General features: G+C 45.7%; 1 protein-coding gene across 4 annotated transcripts in view; it reads right to left on the reverse strand.

The window, feature by feature from the left end:
* Positions 1-17,212, reverse strand: part of RFX4 (regulatory factor X4) — a 162,553-nt gene that overhangs the window by 83,539 nt on the left and 61,802 nt on the right. For all 4 annotated transcript variants that reach the window (XM_038550787.1, XM_038550786.1, XM_038550789.1 and 1 more), the window contains one exon: positions 14,506-14,629. In XM_038550787.1, coding sequence (XP_038406715.1) covers positions 14,506-14,629 — 124 coding nt within the window. The remainder of the gene's footprint in view (positions 1-14,505; positions 14,630-17,212) is intronic.

Here is a 17,212-nt window from a genome sequence, read left to right on the forward strand (position 1 = left end):
TTGCTCTCAAAATGTCCTTGTGTGAGCCCCATGCTCCACTCAAATCAGACAGACTACCTGGTGCTGCCCAGTTCTCAGAGTGCTTCCCAGCACTGGGCTCCATACTTTTGTACCTTCCACCTGCAGCATCCCCACCTCCTTACCATTTGTACCCTTGCTCCCTATCCACCCAGAATGCACACCACTCCTCTATGCACCTTTCTTGATTCCCTGGCCAGGTAAGCGTTCTCCCTTCTTCAAACCATGACTGCACCTGCCACTTCCAGTCTATGACCAGCTTCCATCCTCCCTCCATCTTGAACATACCCAGACTCTACCTGCATCTTTCCCTTTCCACCAGTCCCCAGGGCCATGATGCCTGGATGGTGACCATGGTCTCCTCATGGCACCACAACCACTTCTGTATGAAGCCTCTGGTTGAAGTCCAGACCCACCAGGTCCTGCTGGACTGGCCCTGCCTTCATTCCAGCTCAGCTCTCCCCTCCTCTTCTCTGAGTCCCCACGGCTATACAGAACTTATAAAGTTTTGTGAACACACTGTGTTCTCTCTTATTCTAGCTCTTCCCATAGGCTGTTCTTGTTTTCTGGAAACCTCTCCCCATGCCCTCTGTCTGCCTCACATTTATTCACCTTTGAAATATTAGCTTGTACCTTAGTCATTCCAAAAATCTTCCCTGAGCCACTTGTTTGGTATAAGCGATTATAGTTACATACATGGCCCATGGAATCCTCATATACAGTCAACACTCCTCCCAGCTCCACCAAGTCCTTGTGTAGTCCTATAAGGCTCTACATGAACTGGACCTGCAGCCTATTTCCTACTGCTCTCCTGCATGTTTGATGAGCTGCAGCCTCAACAGCCACAACTGGTTGTACATAGTTTGGATTCACTCGACAACCAGTATTTCCTGAGCTCTTCTTGTATGCCAGACATTTGGCTAGGCACTGAGGGACAGAAACAGCCTTTGTTTCAGAAGCTTACATCTAGTGGGAGAAGATCAAAACCAAATGAATTTAAAAGTCAATACACCTTAGATAAGCGCTACAAAGAGGAACAAAATGAGCAGGGTGAGGGGAATAGGAAATGGGGTGGGGTGGGTTTTTTTTTTTTTAGGGTGATAAAGGCTAAGTAGTAATGTAGCATTTGAGTGGTGATCTGAAGGAAGTGAGGGAATGAACCTCGTGGATATCTAGGGGAGGGGCGTTGTAAGCCCAGAGAACAGCCAGTGCAAAGACTGGGGTAGGAGCTTATCTGAAACGTGTCAGGAAGAGCAAGGAGGCCCATGTGGTCGGAGCTCCGTAAGTGCTCGGGAGAGCAGTAGAAGAGGAGGTCAGGAGGCCAGGAGAGGGTGATGAGCGCAGTTCACATGGGGCCTTAAGGTCTTTGTGAGGACTTTGGCTTTTACTTTTAATGAGCTGGGGAAACATCAGAGGACTTCAAGCAAGAAAGTGAGGAGTAGTCTGACTCACCTTTCCAAAGGATGGCTTTGGCTGCCAGGTGAAGTGACCATAGGGGGCAAAAGTGGAAGCAGGGAGATCATAAAAAGGCCACTGTGTAGTCCAGGCAGGGGTAGTATGGCCCAGTACATTAATTCATTGATTCAGCAAATGAAAGAACAAATGAAGTATCTCTCTTTGGCTGGCCACAGAATTTGTTCCCGATATTGGGTTAACGTAAATAATGCTATAAGCAGTACCTTTTGCATAATGATTTTTATTTTTATTGCTAGCATTTTGGAGATTCCTCCCCCCATAACGGTTTCTCAAGTGCGAAGCTGCTTTATTAAAAGGGAGAAACATTTCAAGGTTTGTAAAAGATACCATCAAGCTGCTTTCCATGAGGTGTAGAAGGCGATTATCACTTTTTAAAAAATTTGCTAAAGTGAAGAGCGAAAAGAGAGCTTCTTTTTGAGCATTGGATTTCTTGTCTATAAAACAGGATGACACACTAGCCCAGCTAACCTCCCAGGCTTGCAGCAGGGCTTGCAGAGGAGTGAGGGAATGTGTGCCCAGGCCTGCCTCCTGGGCCATGTTAACCAGGAGTGGGAGAAGGGGCGGGGGTAGGGGGGGTGGGTGAGAGCTCTACCTCAAGGGACTCTCCTGGCTGCACAGGACAGTGACCCGCTGCTGAGCAGGGCGCTGCAGCAGAGGGTTCCACACCTGTTAGCACCCCACCTCTGGCTTCAGGATCCTCAACCTCTTCTAGCCCATCCTCTTTACTGACAGTTATCCTTTGATGGATTTTTGGAGGATCCTCATTCAACTCATAGTTTTCAGGCTTTTGCCGTCTATCGTGGCCTGCCGAACAATACATTTGTGCCATTAACAAGATTTAGTTCTCTTGGTGAAAACAGTTTTTATCTAGAAGGACTGGGAGGCCAAATCCTCTCCTCCTCCTCCAAAAGGGAGAAAGATAATTTCAAACCGAGCCCCAAGAGGAAAAGCTGCTTGCAGAGTTGGGGGGTGGGGTGGGGGTGGGGGATGGGCCGCGGCGCGGCGGTACCGCCTCACGTTCTGCCCAAACTGACGGAGGTCAAGACTTTTCCCACTCTGAGCAAAAGAAAGGGCTGTTGCACATTGCACCTCCTCCTTCCAGCCGCAACAAAAACCTGTGGGAAGGGGGTTTGCTGCCTTTTTTTTTTTAAGTGTTTCTTATGGGCTACAAATTACAAATTATTCTCCTCTCTTTTCACCAAATAATCAGCTGGTCCCGGAATCTGAAAGCCCCGCACAATTTAGTTTTGAGTCTCAAAATGCAGAGTCGGTTCAGCCCTGCGAAGGCTGTTCAGCTTTTAATTTCTGGAGCAAGACTCAGCAAACAGTCAAACACTTTTGTGGAGCTGTGAAAGCTGAGTTTCGCTGTTTGATAAATGAGCAGACGGCAGGCAGCCCCTCTTTCTCTTTTTGTATGGATTCAATGAAGCCTGCCTAAAGAACACCACATGCTGTTCTAGCTACTGATCTAACATTCCGCAACATCCCAGCCTTGCAAAGTCCCTTTAATTACTCGGGAATCCCACCCTTCTCCCTTTCAGCCTAGGCAGCCGGGCCTGGGCCGGGGGCTCCATGGGGCGAGGGGTGGGAAGCAGAGCAGCTCTGCCCGGCTCCCCTCCCTAGAGCTGCCGGAATTCTTCTTGGTGGTGGTAGCCAGGTTATCCATCTCCCTTGTCTGCTCTCTTCCTGGCCCACAATACATTGCTCCGGGTAGAAGGAAACTCTGAATGTCCAGATCTAATTTTGTGGGTGCAGTTTTTTAAGAAATGTGAGTTTTAGGCACATGTTTCCAAAATGGCATATTCAAACCACTGCCCTCCTTTGAGACAACGAAGGGAAAGAGGAGATGCTACCCACCGAGCAGCAGCGAAGACCAGGCACTAGATGAGGTGTTTTACACACAGCGTTGATTTTGTTTATCCTAAAAAAATGACATTGGAGGAAAGCATGAAGATCCCTGTTTCACAGATGAGATACTGGGATCTACATCCATTCAAGGCTGCTCAGATTCACAGACCTCTGGCTAGTGGAAGAAACGAGATCCCAGTTCCACTGTCTCTCCTGTTCTTCAGTTTGGCTGGCACCCACAGGAGCCAGCAAAGGGTCCACTAACCGAGTATGAAAGCCCTGGCGTCCTCTCTAGATGTTGCCTCAAGGAACACCTTTAGAGCCGCTCCGGAAAGCCACTCCAGAAAGCCACTCCATCTCGTTATTCTTACAAACAGACTTTGTTTGATTTGACCTCAAACTCTATGATCTTGATCCAACTTGATCTCCAAACTTAGTCATCAGGGATGGCTCTGAAAAAAGGCTTTGGTTGTTTCCAAAAATTCAATCCACCCTCAGTAGGCAAAGATGTGCCACCAACAAGAACTGATCCAAAAGAAGTTCCAAGGTAATGGGATAAGTGCACCTCCTCCCACACTTTGACGGAGACAAACTCCTGTGTATATAAGGAGTCAAGTATGCTTAAAACAGTTTAAAAATAAGAGCTGTGGGTCTTAGTTCAAAGGTTATTTGGGTGCAGGAAAAGAAGAGGGACTACTCAAATAGCAAGAAATGAGAAACTTGGTACAATGACACGTTGTTTTGAAACCATGTATTGCAAAAGTCTTGTGCCTTCTCTTAAAATACACAATTTCGTGAACACAAGAGAGAGATTGATTAGGGAGACAGATTGGCAAAGGGATTAATATCATCACAACTTTAAGTCTGAAAGTGAGATACAGACTCACTTCCTTTGTTGACAAGAGACCTCACCCCTTTAACAGAGAAGAAAAAATAATGAAGTCTGGTGGTGTCAATAAGGATTTTTAAACAGCTTGCCTCAATGCTTTCATTTTGAAATGGGCGTTTGCCAGAGCAGTTACACTATGCTATGCAACTCTGATCATTCAACAGTTTTTTTGTGACACCTATTGGGCACCAGGCAGTGGAGTGGTGGTGGGAGGTCAATGGGGGTAGGATACTGCAAGTTCCCTAGGAAATTCCCCAAGGGCAATTTCAAACATTCACAAGAAATTCCTGCCTAGTGCAATGAAACAGAAATGAATTTCAAATCATGTGTATGGACTGATGCAGGATTGTGTGGAAAAAACCCCAGGACTGAGAAGGCTAACAGCTAATCTGCTGCCCCTTTAGACATATCGTGGATGACAACTCCAAGAAGTCCAAAATTCCATATGTGAGCCCCCTATCGTCCTCAGACTGCCTGGATGATGTGTCACGTGTGTCACTATGAGGAAAGACAGTCATCACACACCAATTTAGTTAGAAGGAGGTGAGTTACATAAGCTACAGGTTAAGTCAAAACTAGAATAACTCTGAAGGCGATAACAAGAGCGGGTGAGGGTGGCGATGGCAGCATGTGTGCAAGGCAGGAAATTTTTAGAACAATTGTTCTCATAATTATTCAGAAGGAAAAGCAGCTGGAAGAGTCGAAACATCGATGTGAGTGGTGATATATGAAGAACCTGTATTAAAGCCCTGAAATGTTGCCCTGGTGAGCTGAAATCATAACTGTAGCTAAGGCGCTTTGAGTGTTTTTATTTACCAGGCCCTGAGCCGAGGAAGTCTCTTTGACAGTCATTATATCAACAATGTCCACGTGTTGCTGTCACCTGCCCATCTGTGGATGGGGAGCCTGGGGCCCAGGGCTATTCAGAAACCATCTGAGCTCACATGGCTGGTAAAGGGTGGAGACAGGATTGGAACCCACACAATCTGATTTCTGAGCTTTTCACACTGTGTGACACAAAAGACACCTGAAATAACAGACTGTGGGAGCCGAGGTGAAATCAGACCTTGTGACATGGATGCCCCGTACAGTGGACACTGAAGATAAGGCAAGACATACGCCAGAATTTAAAGTTGAAGGAAACTCTATGGCTGTACTGAATGGTTTTCTTTGAAAATTGGAAAGAGGCCACTCCTAAAGGAGGCTGATGCCTCAGGAGCATCCTTATCCTCCCCGTGCCCCCACGGGCATGTGCACATAACTCCAGGCTGGCGCGGGTTGGGGGGGCCTTCGAGGGAAGAGGGCAGAACAGGAGGAATCTCTGGTCTCGTCTCCCTTCCAGGTCTATGCAGCTGTCCCTGCACGGGTCCCCAGGACACCCTTGGCATCTTGGCATTGCTCAAGCATGGCCAGCTGTGAGGAAGGAGCCAAACATTCACGGAGGAGCCACCCACAGCCCAAAGTGCCAATTACCTCAAGTCCTCATGGGAAAAAGGCTGCTATAAATAAATTCAATTCACACATCTGTCAACCCAGCTTCCTGGTGTCCCTGCCCTGCAGCAGGCACCCAGTGCTTCCCATCCTGCAGCCCCAGCCCTGCCACTACATGTGTGACCTGGGGAAGACCTCTCAGTTCCCCTCTTCACCTCCTCAGCTAAAAAAAGGGGGGGTGTCTCATCAAACAACCTCTAATCCTTTTAATAGATGAAACTCCTTCATATTGGAGTGTTGGTAACCAATAGGTATTGATGAATGATCCTGCACTGTTCTAGTTGCTCTTTTACAGACTCCATGAGAGGAACTGAGGATTCTGAGAGATTGACAAACCTTCACGGGACATACTGTTTTGAGACCAATTGGCGCGTCCATGTGTTCAGATTCCACTACGTCACAGGCGCCTAGTGCCCACCCATGAGTCTGTCTCTTGCTGACAAGTTCGACAGTGTGGACCATAAATCACGTTACCCTCCCACGGCCTTAGGTGATCACGTCATGCCACCTGTGTTGCTTCCCATAGGCTCCTAATTTGAAAGCATTCCACACACAGTTTCAGGATCCTGGGTTCCATTTCACAGCCGTGACACATAAAAGGACACACGGGAGCAGTTTGGGGGAAAGGGGTCAAAAGGTGCAGCCTTCCAATTGTGAGATAAATCGGTTCTGGAGATGCCACGTTCAGCATGGTGCTTGCTGTACATCTGAAAGCTGCTGAGAGAGGGGACCTTAAATGTCCTTATCACACACAGAAAAAAAGTTCTCATCACAATAAAAAAAATCATAACTATGGGCAGTGATAGATGTTAACTAAGCTTATTTGGTGATCATTTTCACAATATACATATATATCAAATCCTTATGTTGTACACCTTAAACTAATACATTATATGTCAATTGTATCTCATTTTTTTTTAAAAAGAATACAATGGAATTTAAAAATGCCCTTATGTGGATAAAATGGCTCATGGCTTATCCCTTTTTCCTCACTAACCAAACTAATTGTTCATCCCAAGAGTCAGTGATCTATATTTTCCTGCTTCCCTGACAACCAAGGGCAGCAGGCAAGACGTGGGGGAGATCACTGCTCTGGGCTCTGGGAAAGCACCTGAAGACCACTGGTTCAGCTGGAGTTCTGACCTTTCTCTTCTTACCCCCTTTACCCCACTTGCTGCCTGGAATATAGCCTTTGTTGTACAGCAGCCACTTGGGACTGTGAGGTGATGCAGAAGTTGGAAAGAAGTTGGAAGCCCCCTGCTACAAATGGTAGAGCACAGAATGAGAAGGAACCTAGGTCCCCAACGCTCTTCTAGAGCTGTTATGCCACGTTCGGTTATCATCTTTTGTACTTATTCTATATGAAGAAAAGTAAAACCACTAATTCATTTATGTCACTGTTTGAGGATGAAGACAGGCATTTTTACCCACAGCCCCAACACAGTTCCTAACTGATCCACCTTCTGATGTCTACCCAGGATTTACTTCACCCAGAAGTTTCCAGTGGCCCTGGGTCAGCCATCTCATCTTTAGAGGGGAACAAAACAAGTATCTAGCTCCCAGGACTGGGTGCTGAGTACATGAGGTACTGCCATTATGGTTTCTAACTGAAAAGTACTCCCAGCTAATGTGGTAGAGATCCTCGATCCCAGTGTGACAGATGGAGGGACTGAGGTGCAGAGAGGGAACCTGTCCATGGTCACAGAGACGGTGAGAGATCCTCAAGCTCAGGACTCAGCACGTGGCATTATTGGGAATGCTTGGCACACGGTGGAACTTCAACAAAGGTTGTTTGAAGACAACATGTTTTTGCCCTTCAACCTCTTAGCAATGAATGTTACAGACACTTGGAAAGCAATCCATTTGTACGTCAGAGAGAGGTACTCTTGGCTTAGAGATTTGAGGCCCCGTTTTTGTTTCTGAAAAAGTTTAGCTTGCTGCTAAGCACCAAGATGCTCCATCTTTGTGCAGGTAGAGTTTTTGCTTAGTTTCCAAAAGACCAGTGGTGACACAGGAGAAAGAGGTATTTGGTGGCATTGAAACACCCTCTTCGGGATCCCTGGGTGGCGCAGCGGTTTAGCGCCTGCCTTTGGCCTAGGGCGCGATCCTGGAGACCCGGGATCGAATCCCACATCGGGCTCCCGGTGCATGAAGCCTGCTTCTCCCTCTGCCTATGTCTCTGCCTCTCTCTCTCTCTCTGTGTGACTATCATAAATAAATAAAAATTAAAAAAAAAAAAAAAGAAAAAGAAACACCCTCTTCAGCTTCCATGGATGTCACAGGACTGTGGCAGGGAGGGGATGGCACTGGGGCTCCTCCCAGATTGACCTTGCTCGAAAGCTGCCGGCCTCCCCCCTGCTCCCAAGGAGGCAGTGATTTCCCGCTGTGTCGCTCTAGCTCAGGGGCACGTCTGTCATCATGTTCTGTGGTTTCACATAAGGATATATTCCTTTGGCTGCCCACTCCCCTCAAGGACAGACAGTCTTCTTCACTCCACTTCCCACCCGCCCGCACAGGGCCAGAGCCACAACAGAACGAGGTAAATGAGTATCTAATAAATGGGTGAGCCTAAGTGTTGAGGGGGCAGCAGCATGGGAAACACTGGTGGTGGGATTAACGGTGCCCAGAACCCCCAGGGTGGAGCAAGATTGAGAAGGCCTTTCTCAACTGCGATGACCAACACACTTGGCCCTGAGAGACGGAGAGGCTGAAACGTCACTCCCAAATTCCACCATCTAAGAGGTTACCAGGTGGCTGCTAATGACTACATCAAAGTCCAAAGACCCACTGTTTTGTTTCCTACATAGATCCACCTTCCACCTCCACACATACACACCCTACCCCCCAAATCAATGTTCTAGGTAAGTGAGATACGTTTAAGGTCATGGACTCTTGGAACCAGATTTCCCAGGTTCACATCCACTTACTGGTTGTGTGGCCTTGGGCAAATTACCTTACCTAGTTGGAACTCAGTTTACCTATCTCTGTAATAGGAGTAATAACAGTTTCTACCTCATAGAGCAGTTTGGAGGAGGCTGATATATGTAAAATGCTTACCAATGCCAGGTCATAGAAAGCCCTATGTGTTTGTGATTTTTATTAATTTTTATAAAAAGTCTGTGAATGCTGCATTTGTAATTAGACATGGCTAAATATTTCTAACATCTGTTAAAAAGAATTATCTATCTTTTTTAGGATTTACTTGTTTATTTTTACTTTTTTTTTACTTGTTTATTTTAGAGAGAGAGAGAGAGAGAATTCCTGTGTATACTAGTGGGGGGAGGGGCAAAGGGAGAGAATCTTTAGGCAGACTCCCTGCTGAACGTGGAGCCTGACACAGGGCTCAATCTCACAACCCATGAGATCATGATCTGAGCCAAAACCAAGAGGTGGACGCTTAACTAACTGAACCAGCCAGGTGCCTCAAGAATCATCTATTAATAAGCTTAGGTACTTTAGCTGGGTATGCTGTTACATGCAGGCCAATTCTGATCCCTATGATCTTGTTTGTTTCAAGGTACAGTTCCATTGCTCTCTAAAAATTTATTTTACTACCTTTGCTGAAAAACTAGGGTTATCATTTTGGAAGTATTTTTTCTCAACCTGACAAGCCTGCAGACACCAGCAGCAGGAGGAAAAGTTCAGGGCAGAGCAGAAGGTCAGGCCACATTCTCTCCTTCCCCACTGCAGGTCCTCAGGCCACATGAGGTCAAGGCTGAGGGGGTCAAGGAGGAGTTTTCAAGTGGATTTGAGGCTGTGGGTTTTGAATGGAGCACTGGACTGGACTTTCATGTCTAAAAGAGAGTCTAAATTATTGAAAAGAGGCCTGTTCTTATAACCAATAACCAAAAGTTATTAAACCTGCCGTGAAACCATCAGGGGTCAGGGAAGATGGTTTGGCCATAACATGGTAAGAACAAAGCCAAGTTACTTTCTATGTGTACGCTGCTGAGTTCAGCCTGTTCCATACACCAGGTACATTAGTGGGGGCTCAACTAGGTGTCTCTGAGAACCAGAGTGTAATACTAGGTATGCAGTGAGCTGGTCAACACCCTCCAACACAAGAACAGAGCCATCGGGTGAATCCTCAATGGAGGAGCAAGAGCAGCCTATGGGTGGCTGTTGTAAGGGAAGGTCAGCTGGAGAACACATCCCTTTAACCACTGGGGATCTGTGGAGCTCCCCCAAATGCATATCTGGACTCTTTCAATGAGCCCAGCAGAGGGCACTGGCAGGAGCAGCCCTCACAGAGCTCCAGATGATCAAAATGACCCTTGTTGACTTTCCTTCTCTCACCCTCCTCCAAGTCAGAAGACAGAGGGAGCACACATCTTGCCCCTCTTTCACAGAGTAAATTCTGAGCCTCAGGAAGGGAGAGGCTCTGACTTCCATGTCAGATGGAGGTTTTTAACTGGACTGAATGGGGCTTTTTCATAGTTGAGAAGGAGTTAATTATCCAATCAAGACCAATACGATGGCAGAACATGGTCAGATGCTGTGGGGCTTCCCTGTGATGCCATCAGAGGACAGAGCAGGAAGGCTAAACAGAGAACTCTGAAGGTGGCCCTTCAAAATACGGGAAAATACAACCAGTTTCCATTGGTATGTGAACAAGTTCATCCCTGCTCAGCAAACCGGCTAATGGAGAATAGATATAATGCTTGCTTCATATGGGCATCATACAAGGCGAACAAATTCACATGTGTCAAGTGATTCCAGTGTCTTTGCCAAATGGCCATAACATAGGTCATTTAATCTTCAATAAATAATCTGATGGTATATTATGTATCAGGGACTATTCTGGGAGCTGGGGATGCATAGTGAACAAAAAAGTCCTCATGGAGCTTCCATTCTAGAGAAGGAGGCAAATAAAACACAAGCAACTAATATATACATATTATATACCATATGTTACTATGATATATGTATATATTATGTATAACATAATTATATGTTATAAACATATACATTATATAACATATAATTACGCGTTAATATAATATATACTATATCTATTATATCTATGTATAGGTAAATACAGATATAGATAGATATTTATGTATATAATATAGATAGATATATCTATAAAAGATATATAATATATAGATACACAGATACATATTACATCCTATGTATATGATAATTATATATAATATATATAGTCTGTAATATACAGCAGTAAAATAAAGGCAATGACATATAGATAACTATACATATAACATGTAACATATTAGTTATATAGGTAACAGCTGGGACAGTGGTAAGTGCTATAAAGAAAAATAAAGCATGGTAGGAAATAGAGGAGACAGAATGGAGTAAGGCTAATTTTCAATAATGGTGCCTTCTTCCATTGGTAGAACACTTTACAATTTTAAGCACTGTCCCATTTTATCCCTAGAGTAATTTGGTGAGGAATTATTCCCGTCTAGAGGTAAGGAAATGGGAGCTCAGAAAAGTCCAGTGACTCCAAGCTGGGTGACCTTTCGTTACCCTGGCCAACAGAAAAGCAGGCCCAAGACCAGTTGGGCTCGAAGCTTCTGCATTCTCTGTGATGCCTGAATTAATTCTGGGACCCAGAGTCAACATGGTATTACTGGAAGCCAGGGCTTATGGAGCTTGGCCACAGTGCTGGAAAGAGGATCTCTTTCAGATCTTACTTGTGGCAAAACAATTGCGGCCATCCACTCACTTTATCAAGGACAGTATCCCATCCTCCCATCCTCCCAGCCTCTCAGCTGGGCAACACAGGCTGGGAGAGGGGGCGGCTCATGCCTGATACCCGGTTCACCCCAGCCCACTTGCAAGCTGAGGGGGTGGGCATGGCGGGGGGGGGAGTGCCACCAGTGACATTCTTCTCTAAAAATGAAGCCAAAGTATTGAACCTTGCCTCCTCAGACTTAAAAGTTCACAGATGAATCAAAAGTTTGGATGGATCTGCTCAAAGGAAGGCTGCCCACGATTACACCCCAGGCTTCACAGAACAACCAGTCCCTTTCTCTGAGGGGTTGGGGAGGTGGAAATGGCAGCTGCAGCTGGGAGCCCTCAGGAAGGGCAAGCGTGGCCGGGATTTCAGTTCAATGGGCTCAGTGGGGAAAACCCTCGGCAGGCTCCTTCTGTCCTCTGGGGCTGGAAGGACAGCCCCAATTTCTAGTGCACTTGAAATTGATGGCAGGGTACCTGGATTTATGCTTTTAATACCAGGATATGTCCTTGCTTTTGGACTGAAGATAGGATGGAGTTTGGATGTCTTTTTTTGCGACTATTTTGGAAGCAGCTGGCACTGTAATTCTTAGAGAAAGTTATCATTTGGAAGATGTTGAAAAGCCATTTGGTGTAAATAAGACTTGTGGGCATGGAGGCCAGCAGGACCGAGGATCAGAGAACAGGGGCGATTTGGTGGAGGTTGTCCCAAGGAGGAAGAAGGGGCGGTGAGCAGTGGGAGGTGGTGGAGGGGGAGAGAGGAGGCCTCCACGCAGAGAGGGCTGGGTGGGACCAGCTGTGGGCAATGGGCAGGGGGAGGCCCGGGGAGCCCCCAGTGTGGCAGGGAGGCGGGAGAGCATTTCTCCCTGGCTCACAGTAATTCAGCACGCGGCTGTCCAACAGCACCTTCTGTCACGATGGAAATGTTCTATCTGCACTGTCCAGTATTATAGACTCTAGGTACATGGGGCCAGTGAGCATTTGAAATATGGCTAGAGACTGAAGAAAGGAATTTTTACTGTTTAAGTGAAACAACCATATGTGGCTAGTGGCTACTGTCCTGAACAGCACAGGTGGAGAGAGGTGCTCTATGCAGAAGAAAAAGGTCACCCTGACCAGGTCAGAGAAGTTAAGTGATAAATCCAGGAGAGTTAGGATTCTTGATCTTTTGGTTCACCCAACCTACCCCTCCATCAGAGGTCTGGACTCTCCACAGGAGCTGCTGTGAGGGAGTGTGGATGCCCGTGAATGTTCCAGAACCTCAGACACTTGACAAAGCTCCAGGCTTCCCTGCATTCCTGCAGTGCTCTTCCTTGGCCCACCCAATGAGGGGCTCACCAACTCCCTCCCTAGACCATGAGGTTCTCCACAAGGTGGACCCACACCAGATTTCCTTCTGGATCTCTGCAGAAGACCTGCCATGCAGCCCACCTCGGCCAACACCGATGGACTGAAGAAATGAGTAAAAGAAACAGCAAAGCTGGTTTCTTCGACTGAATTTTTAAAAAATTTATGTTCATGTATGAGAAATAGCATTAATGTATCACAAAAACTTATGCCCTTCCTTACATCACAATGGAGCATCCTCCCATTTATTGGGTGGACCAATTCTTGGCCACACAATTTTAAACTCTCCCAGGAGGCTGGCTCAGGCCTGACACTGCTCTCTTTCATCTTTTTCCCACTGATGATTTATCTGTTGCGTTGGGGATCTGAAAAGGGAATTTGTGAAACTTGTGCACTGACCTCTTTCTGCCATTTCAGTCCTTGGTATGCCCACACTTAGAAAGTTGGTAAGGAATAGTGGTGCAAAACTAGCCTGCCTATTTTTTTGTTAGCAGGTGTGGTAAAAATTATACAAAGGGAAAAGAAGCTAATAAAAGGAGTAAGAGTTTGGATGTACTGACTCAATTTTTTTTGTTTTGTTTTAAGATTTTATTTATTCATTCATGAGAGACACAGAGAGAAAGGCAGAGACACAGGCAGAGGGAGAAGCAGGCTCCTTGCGGGAAGCCCAATGCGGGACTGAATCCCAAGACCCTGGGATCATGCCCTGAGCAAAGGCTGATGCTCAACCACTGAGCCACCCAGGCATCCCCAGACTCAAATTAAATTGGGTATTTTAGAGGTATAGAAACCTCTCTCCATAGATAGATAGATAGATAGATAGATAGATAGATAGATAGATAGATAGAAAAAAAAGATAGATAGATAGATAGACAGATTTATATAATACAGATTTTATTTATTTATTTATTTATATATTTATTCATTCATTTATTGAGAAAGAGAGGGAGAGAGAGAATCTCAAGCAGATTCCCTGCTGAGGGCAGAGCCTGACAGGGCTCCATCTCACGACCCTGAGATCATGACCTGAGCCAAAATCGAGTTGGATGCTTAACTGACTGAGCCACCCAGGGCCCCCAAATCTATATTTTTATCTATCAAATAGACAAATGATCAGTCTTAGAAGAGTGTCCGACAGCATTCCTTGGCCTGTTAAATAGGAATGATCAGTGATGGTGAGTGTTTGTGGACACAGCCTGAAGCGTGGAATATATTTTCATCACAAGAGGGGCATACAGCAGCCAGGCCTGCAGTAATATTACAAACAATACCACTCCGCATGAAGGATTCTCAGACCTCCCAGCTAATGACTTCAGACCATTTCCCAGTCTCTCCAAGGCTTTCATGTGACAAAGCCAAGCAATCTGCCCACCCCAGAATCACTGACACACACGTAACACACTTGGGATTTTAATATATGCCTCTCAGAGGAAAGAAGGCACTTTCTGCAAGCCAAGTATTGAGAAGATTCAAGTCAGGTGTATGCTTTTTACCTTATTGACCTGCCTAAATTGTTTGGAATTTGTAATACTTGGGTATTACTTTGTTTTTGTATTTGGCTTGGTATTACCTTGTTAATAAGTGTTTGAACTTCTTCAAAATAGTACAGCACAGTTATTATTTATTTTGATAACATAAAAACAAAAGCAATTAGGATGTTAAAAAGGATTAAGAACTGTGCATAAATTACTCAGAAGAGGGGAGGAAAGGAATAAGCCAGAGGAGGCTGGACTCACCTTTCCAAAGCTGGCGGCGTTGACAGGCTGGGTGTCATTCTTCTCACAGAAGTCCAGGTAATGCATGTAAAGGGCGCTGCGAGGGATGCAGACCCCCTCTGCAATTTCATAGTTCTCCTCCAGCCTGCGGAATAAATGCCCAATGAGCAAACCTCAAGCAAGAAGAGCATGCACCTCCTGGTCCTCCTCCAGAGGAAGACCTGGAGAAAACTCTTCCTACAGAAGGGAAACAGAGGCCCGGGAGGACAAAGCAACCTGCCCAAGGTCAGGCATGGAGGTGGTTGGTTAGCAGGATCAGACTTGTGGCCCCTGTGGGTATGACCTTGGGTCACTTTTGGCTCAAGTTCCCAGTCCCTCTCTTCCGTGCTGTCATTGGACTGGCCACATTCTGGGTGGATTGGTTTCCTTCAAACTCCAAAAACGATACAGGAGCTTGTAGGCACCCTGTTCAGCTGAGCTAACCACACACTCACTTGTGCAGCCATTTCCAATACAGGTCACAGTGTCGGTGCACCTTTGCTAACAAGAACAGTGTGGTGGGATGGCCTGGGAAACAAATGCCCAAGGAGAAATCCGACAGCTGGACAACCAGGAAGCCACTGACTGAAGGGAAGTCATATAACCACACGGGAGCTGAACTTCTCAGTCTCTTCAGGATCACCTCTGCTGTGCTGGAACTATGATTCTACACCCATCACCTTCTCAATGAGTACAGGTTAGGGGCTCAGGGTGAGGGCTACCCATGGGGTTCAGACCCCAGCATTGTCATTGTTGGCTTGATGACCTTGAGCAAGTAATTTAACCTTCTGAAGGTGCTGGCTGTGATCGCCTTATAAGCTGTTGTGACAATCGGATGAAACGTATGACATGTGCCAGCGTGGTGCCTGGCACGTGAGAAACGTGAGAAACACTCAGATGTTGGACCTCATCATCATCCACTTTTCTTCTCCATAAAACATCTTTGGGTGCCTATTATGTCCAGAATCTGTGCTAGATATTGGGCATATAAAAGTAAACTAGATCCAGTTTAGCATTTTTCCTCCTGTTTAATGCAAATACCAGAGTGTAGGCATCAAAAAGACTCCTGCCCCTTTGTCATAGACATGTTAGAAGATTTAACACTTCTTCTAACAGAAGTGCTGAGGCACATGATAATTTGAGGACTTTTCTTTGGGGCTGCTGCTTTTAGAGCCTGGGGCACACACTGTTCAATTAACTCACCAACAGAAAATATTTCTCTTTTGATCACAAACTGGATTTTAGGAAACAATCCAAAGTCACTTGGAACCAAGTTTGAAGGATAAAGTGACTGGAATAACCTTTTCATCTCAAACATGTTTTGGGGGTGCGAAGGAGAGCAAAAATAAAGTATGATTCTAAAGCAGTGAAGTAAATATCCTCAGATGGCTTCTAACTTCTCTGGGGGCACTTGCCAAAGAAGTGATCCAGTGCTGTCGTAACTGTGAAATGGAACAAGGACACAGCCTCCTGAGGTGCCTACTTGAAAGGGCAGTGCTTGTTTGGCTCATTCTGACATGTGGTTGAAAGAAAATTAATTCAATCATTTCATATCCAGACCCTACCAATGAATTCAACCCTAGGCATGCTCAGATAACTGAAGAAGCCTGGTGCTGAATGGTATCATGTCACCCACTCCCCCCTCTCTGGGAAGGGGAACATTGAGTAACTCCTGACCATTTTTAGAAGTGTTCCGGGAAGGAGTTTATGCAATCCTTTCTGTGTGACCTAATTCCTTGACACTGGCATGGTATCTGATTCACTCCCACATCCTTGAAGCCTAGCCTATTCCTTGGCACACAGCAGGTGCTCAATCAGTGTTTGATTGCTAGATCGTTGCAGTTATGTATTCATTCAACAAATATTTACTGATCTCCTGCCACCTGCCAAGTGCTGGGGATGCATGGTGAGTAAGACTGTCCCTGTTTGCATACAGGGAACAGATTAATGGTGGGTAGATGGATAAAGACACAGGTAATCTTTAATTCAACAAATATTTATTGAGTTCCGGGCAGTGTTTTAGACATTAAGGAAATGGCAGTGAACAAAACAGAGGTCCTGTCCTGAAAGGGCTTACATTCTAGTACACATGTCCCTGATGTCGTAAATCAGAACTCTAAATGTGGTTCCCTGTGGGAAAATGCTTTCACACAGAGATTAAATTTCTTAGGACTGTCCTAAGCTTCAGGTCTGCCATGAATGGGAACCAGCCTTCCAGCTTAGCCTGGACCCCTGCATGCCATTCATAGCATTGTTTCTCTATAAAAGTGAGTTCAGAGGTCCAAATAACCAGCTTATGCACAAACTTGTGTGGGCCATCTGATTAAGACAGTTTTCACAAACTGGGGTCTCATAGACATGCTTTGTTTCACCTGAAAACAGTGTTGGCCCAACTTTTAAAATTCAGGACATTTCACATAAGAATCTAGATTCTTTTGAAAAGGTGGAGCTCTGGCAACACTGGGCCCATTTTCCCATATGACAAAAATCGGCCAGAGGTGTGTATGCTCTCAAGTTGGCCAGAGTCCCCACTGCTTCCTCCTTTTCTGACACCTACTCTATTTTCTGTTCTTTGTCTGGCTCCTGTAGGCTCCTGTGTTGACGTAAGCCACAGCCTATGCCCTAGTTCACTTTGCAATCTATCTGGGAAGAAAAATGCACAGAGATAGGAATATTTAAGTACGACAGA

The sequence above is a fragment of the Canis lupus genome, chromosome 10 (genome assembly GCF_011100685.1).
Source record: "Canis lupus familiaris isolate Mischka breed German Shepherd chromosome 10, alternate assembly UU_Cfam_GSD_1.0, whole genome shotgun sequence".
NCBI classification, from domain to species: Eukaryota; Metazoa; Chordata; class Mammalia; order Carnivora; family Canidae; genus Canis; species Canis lupus.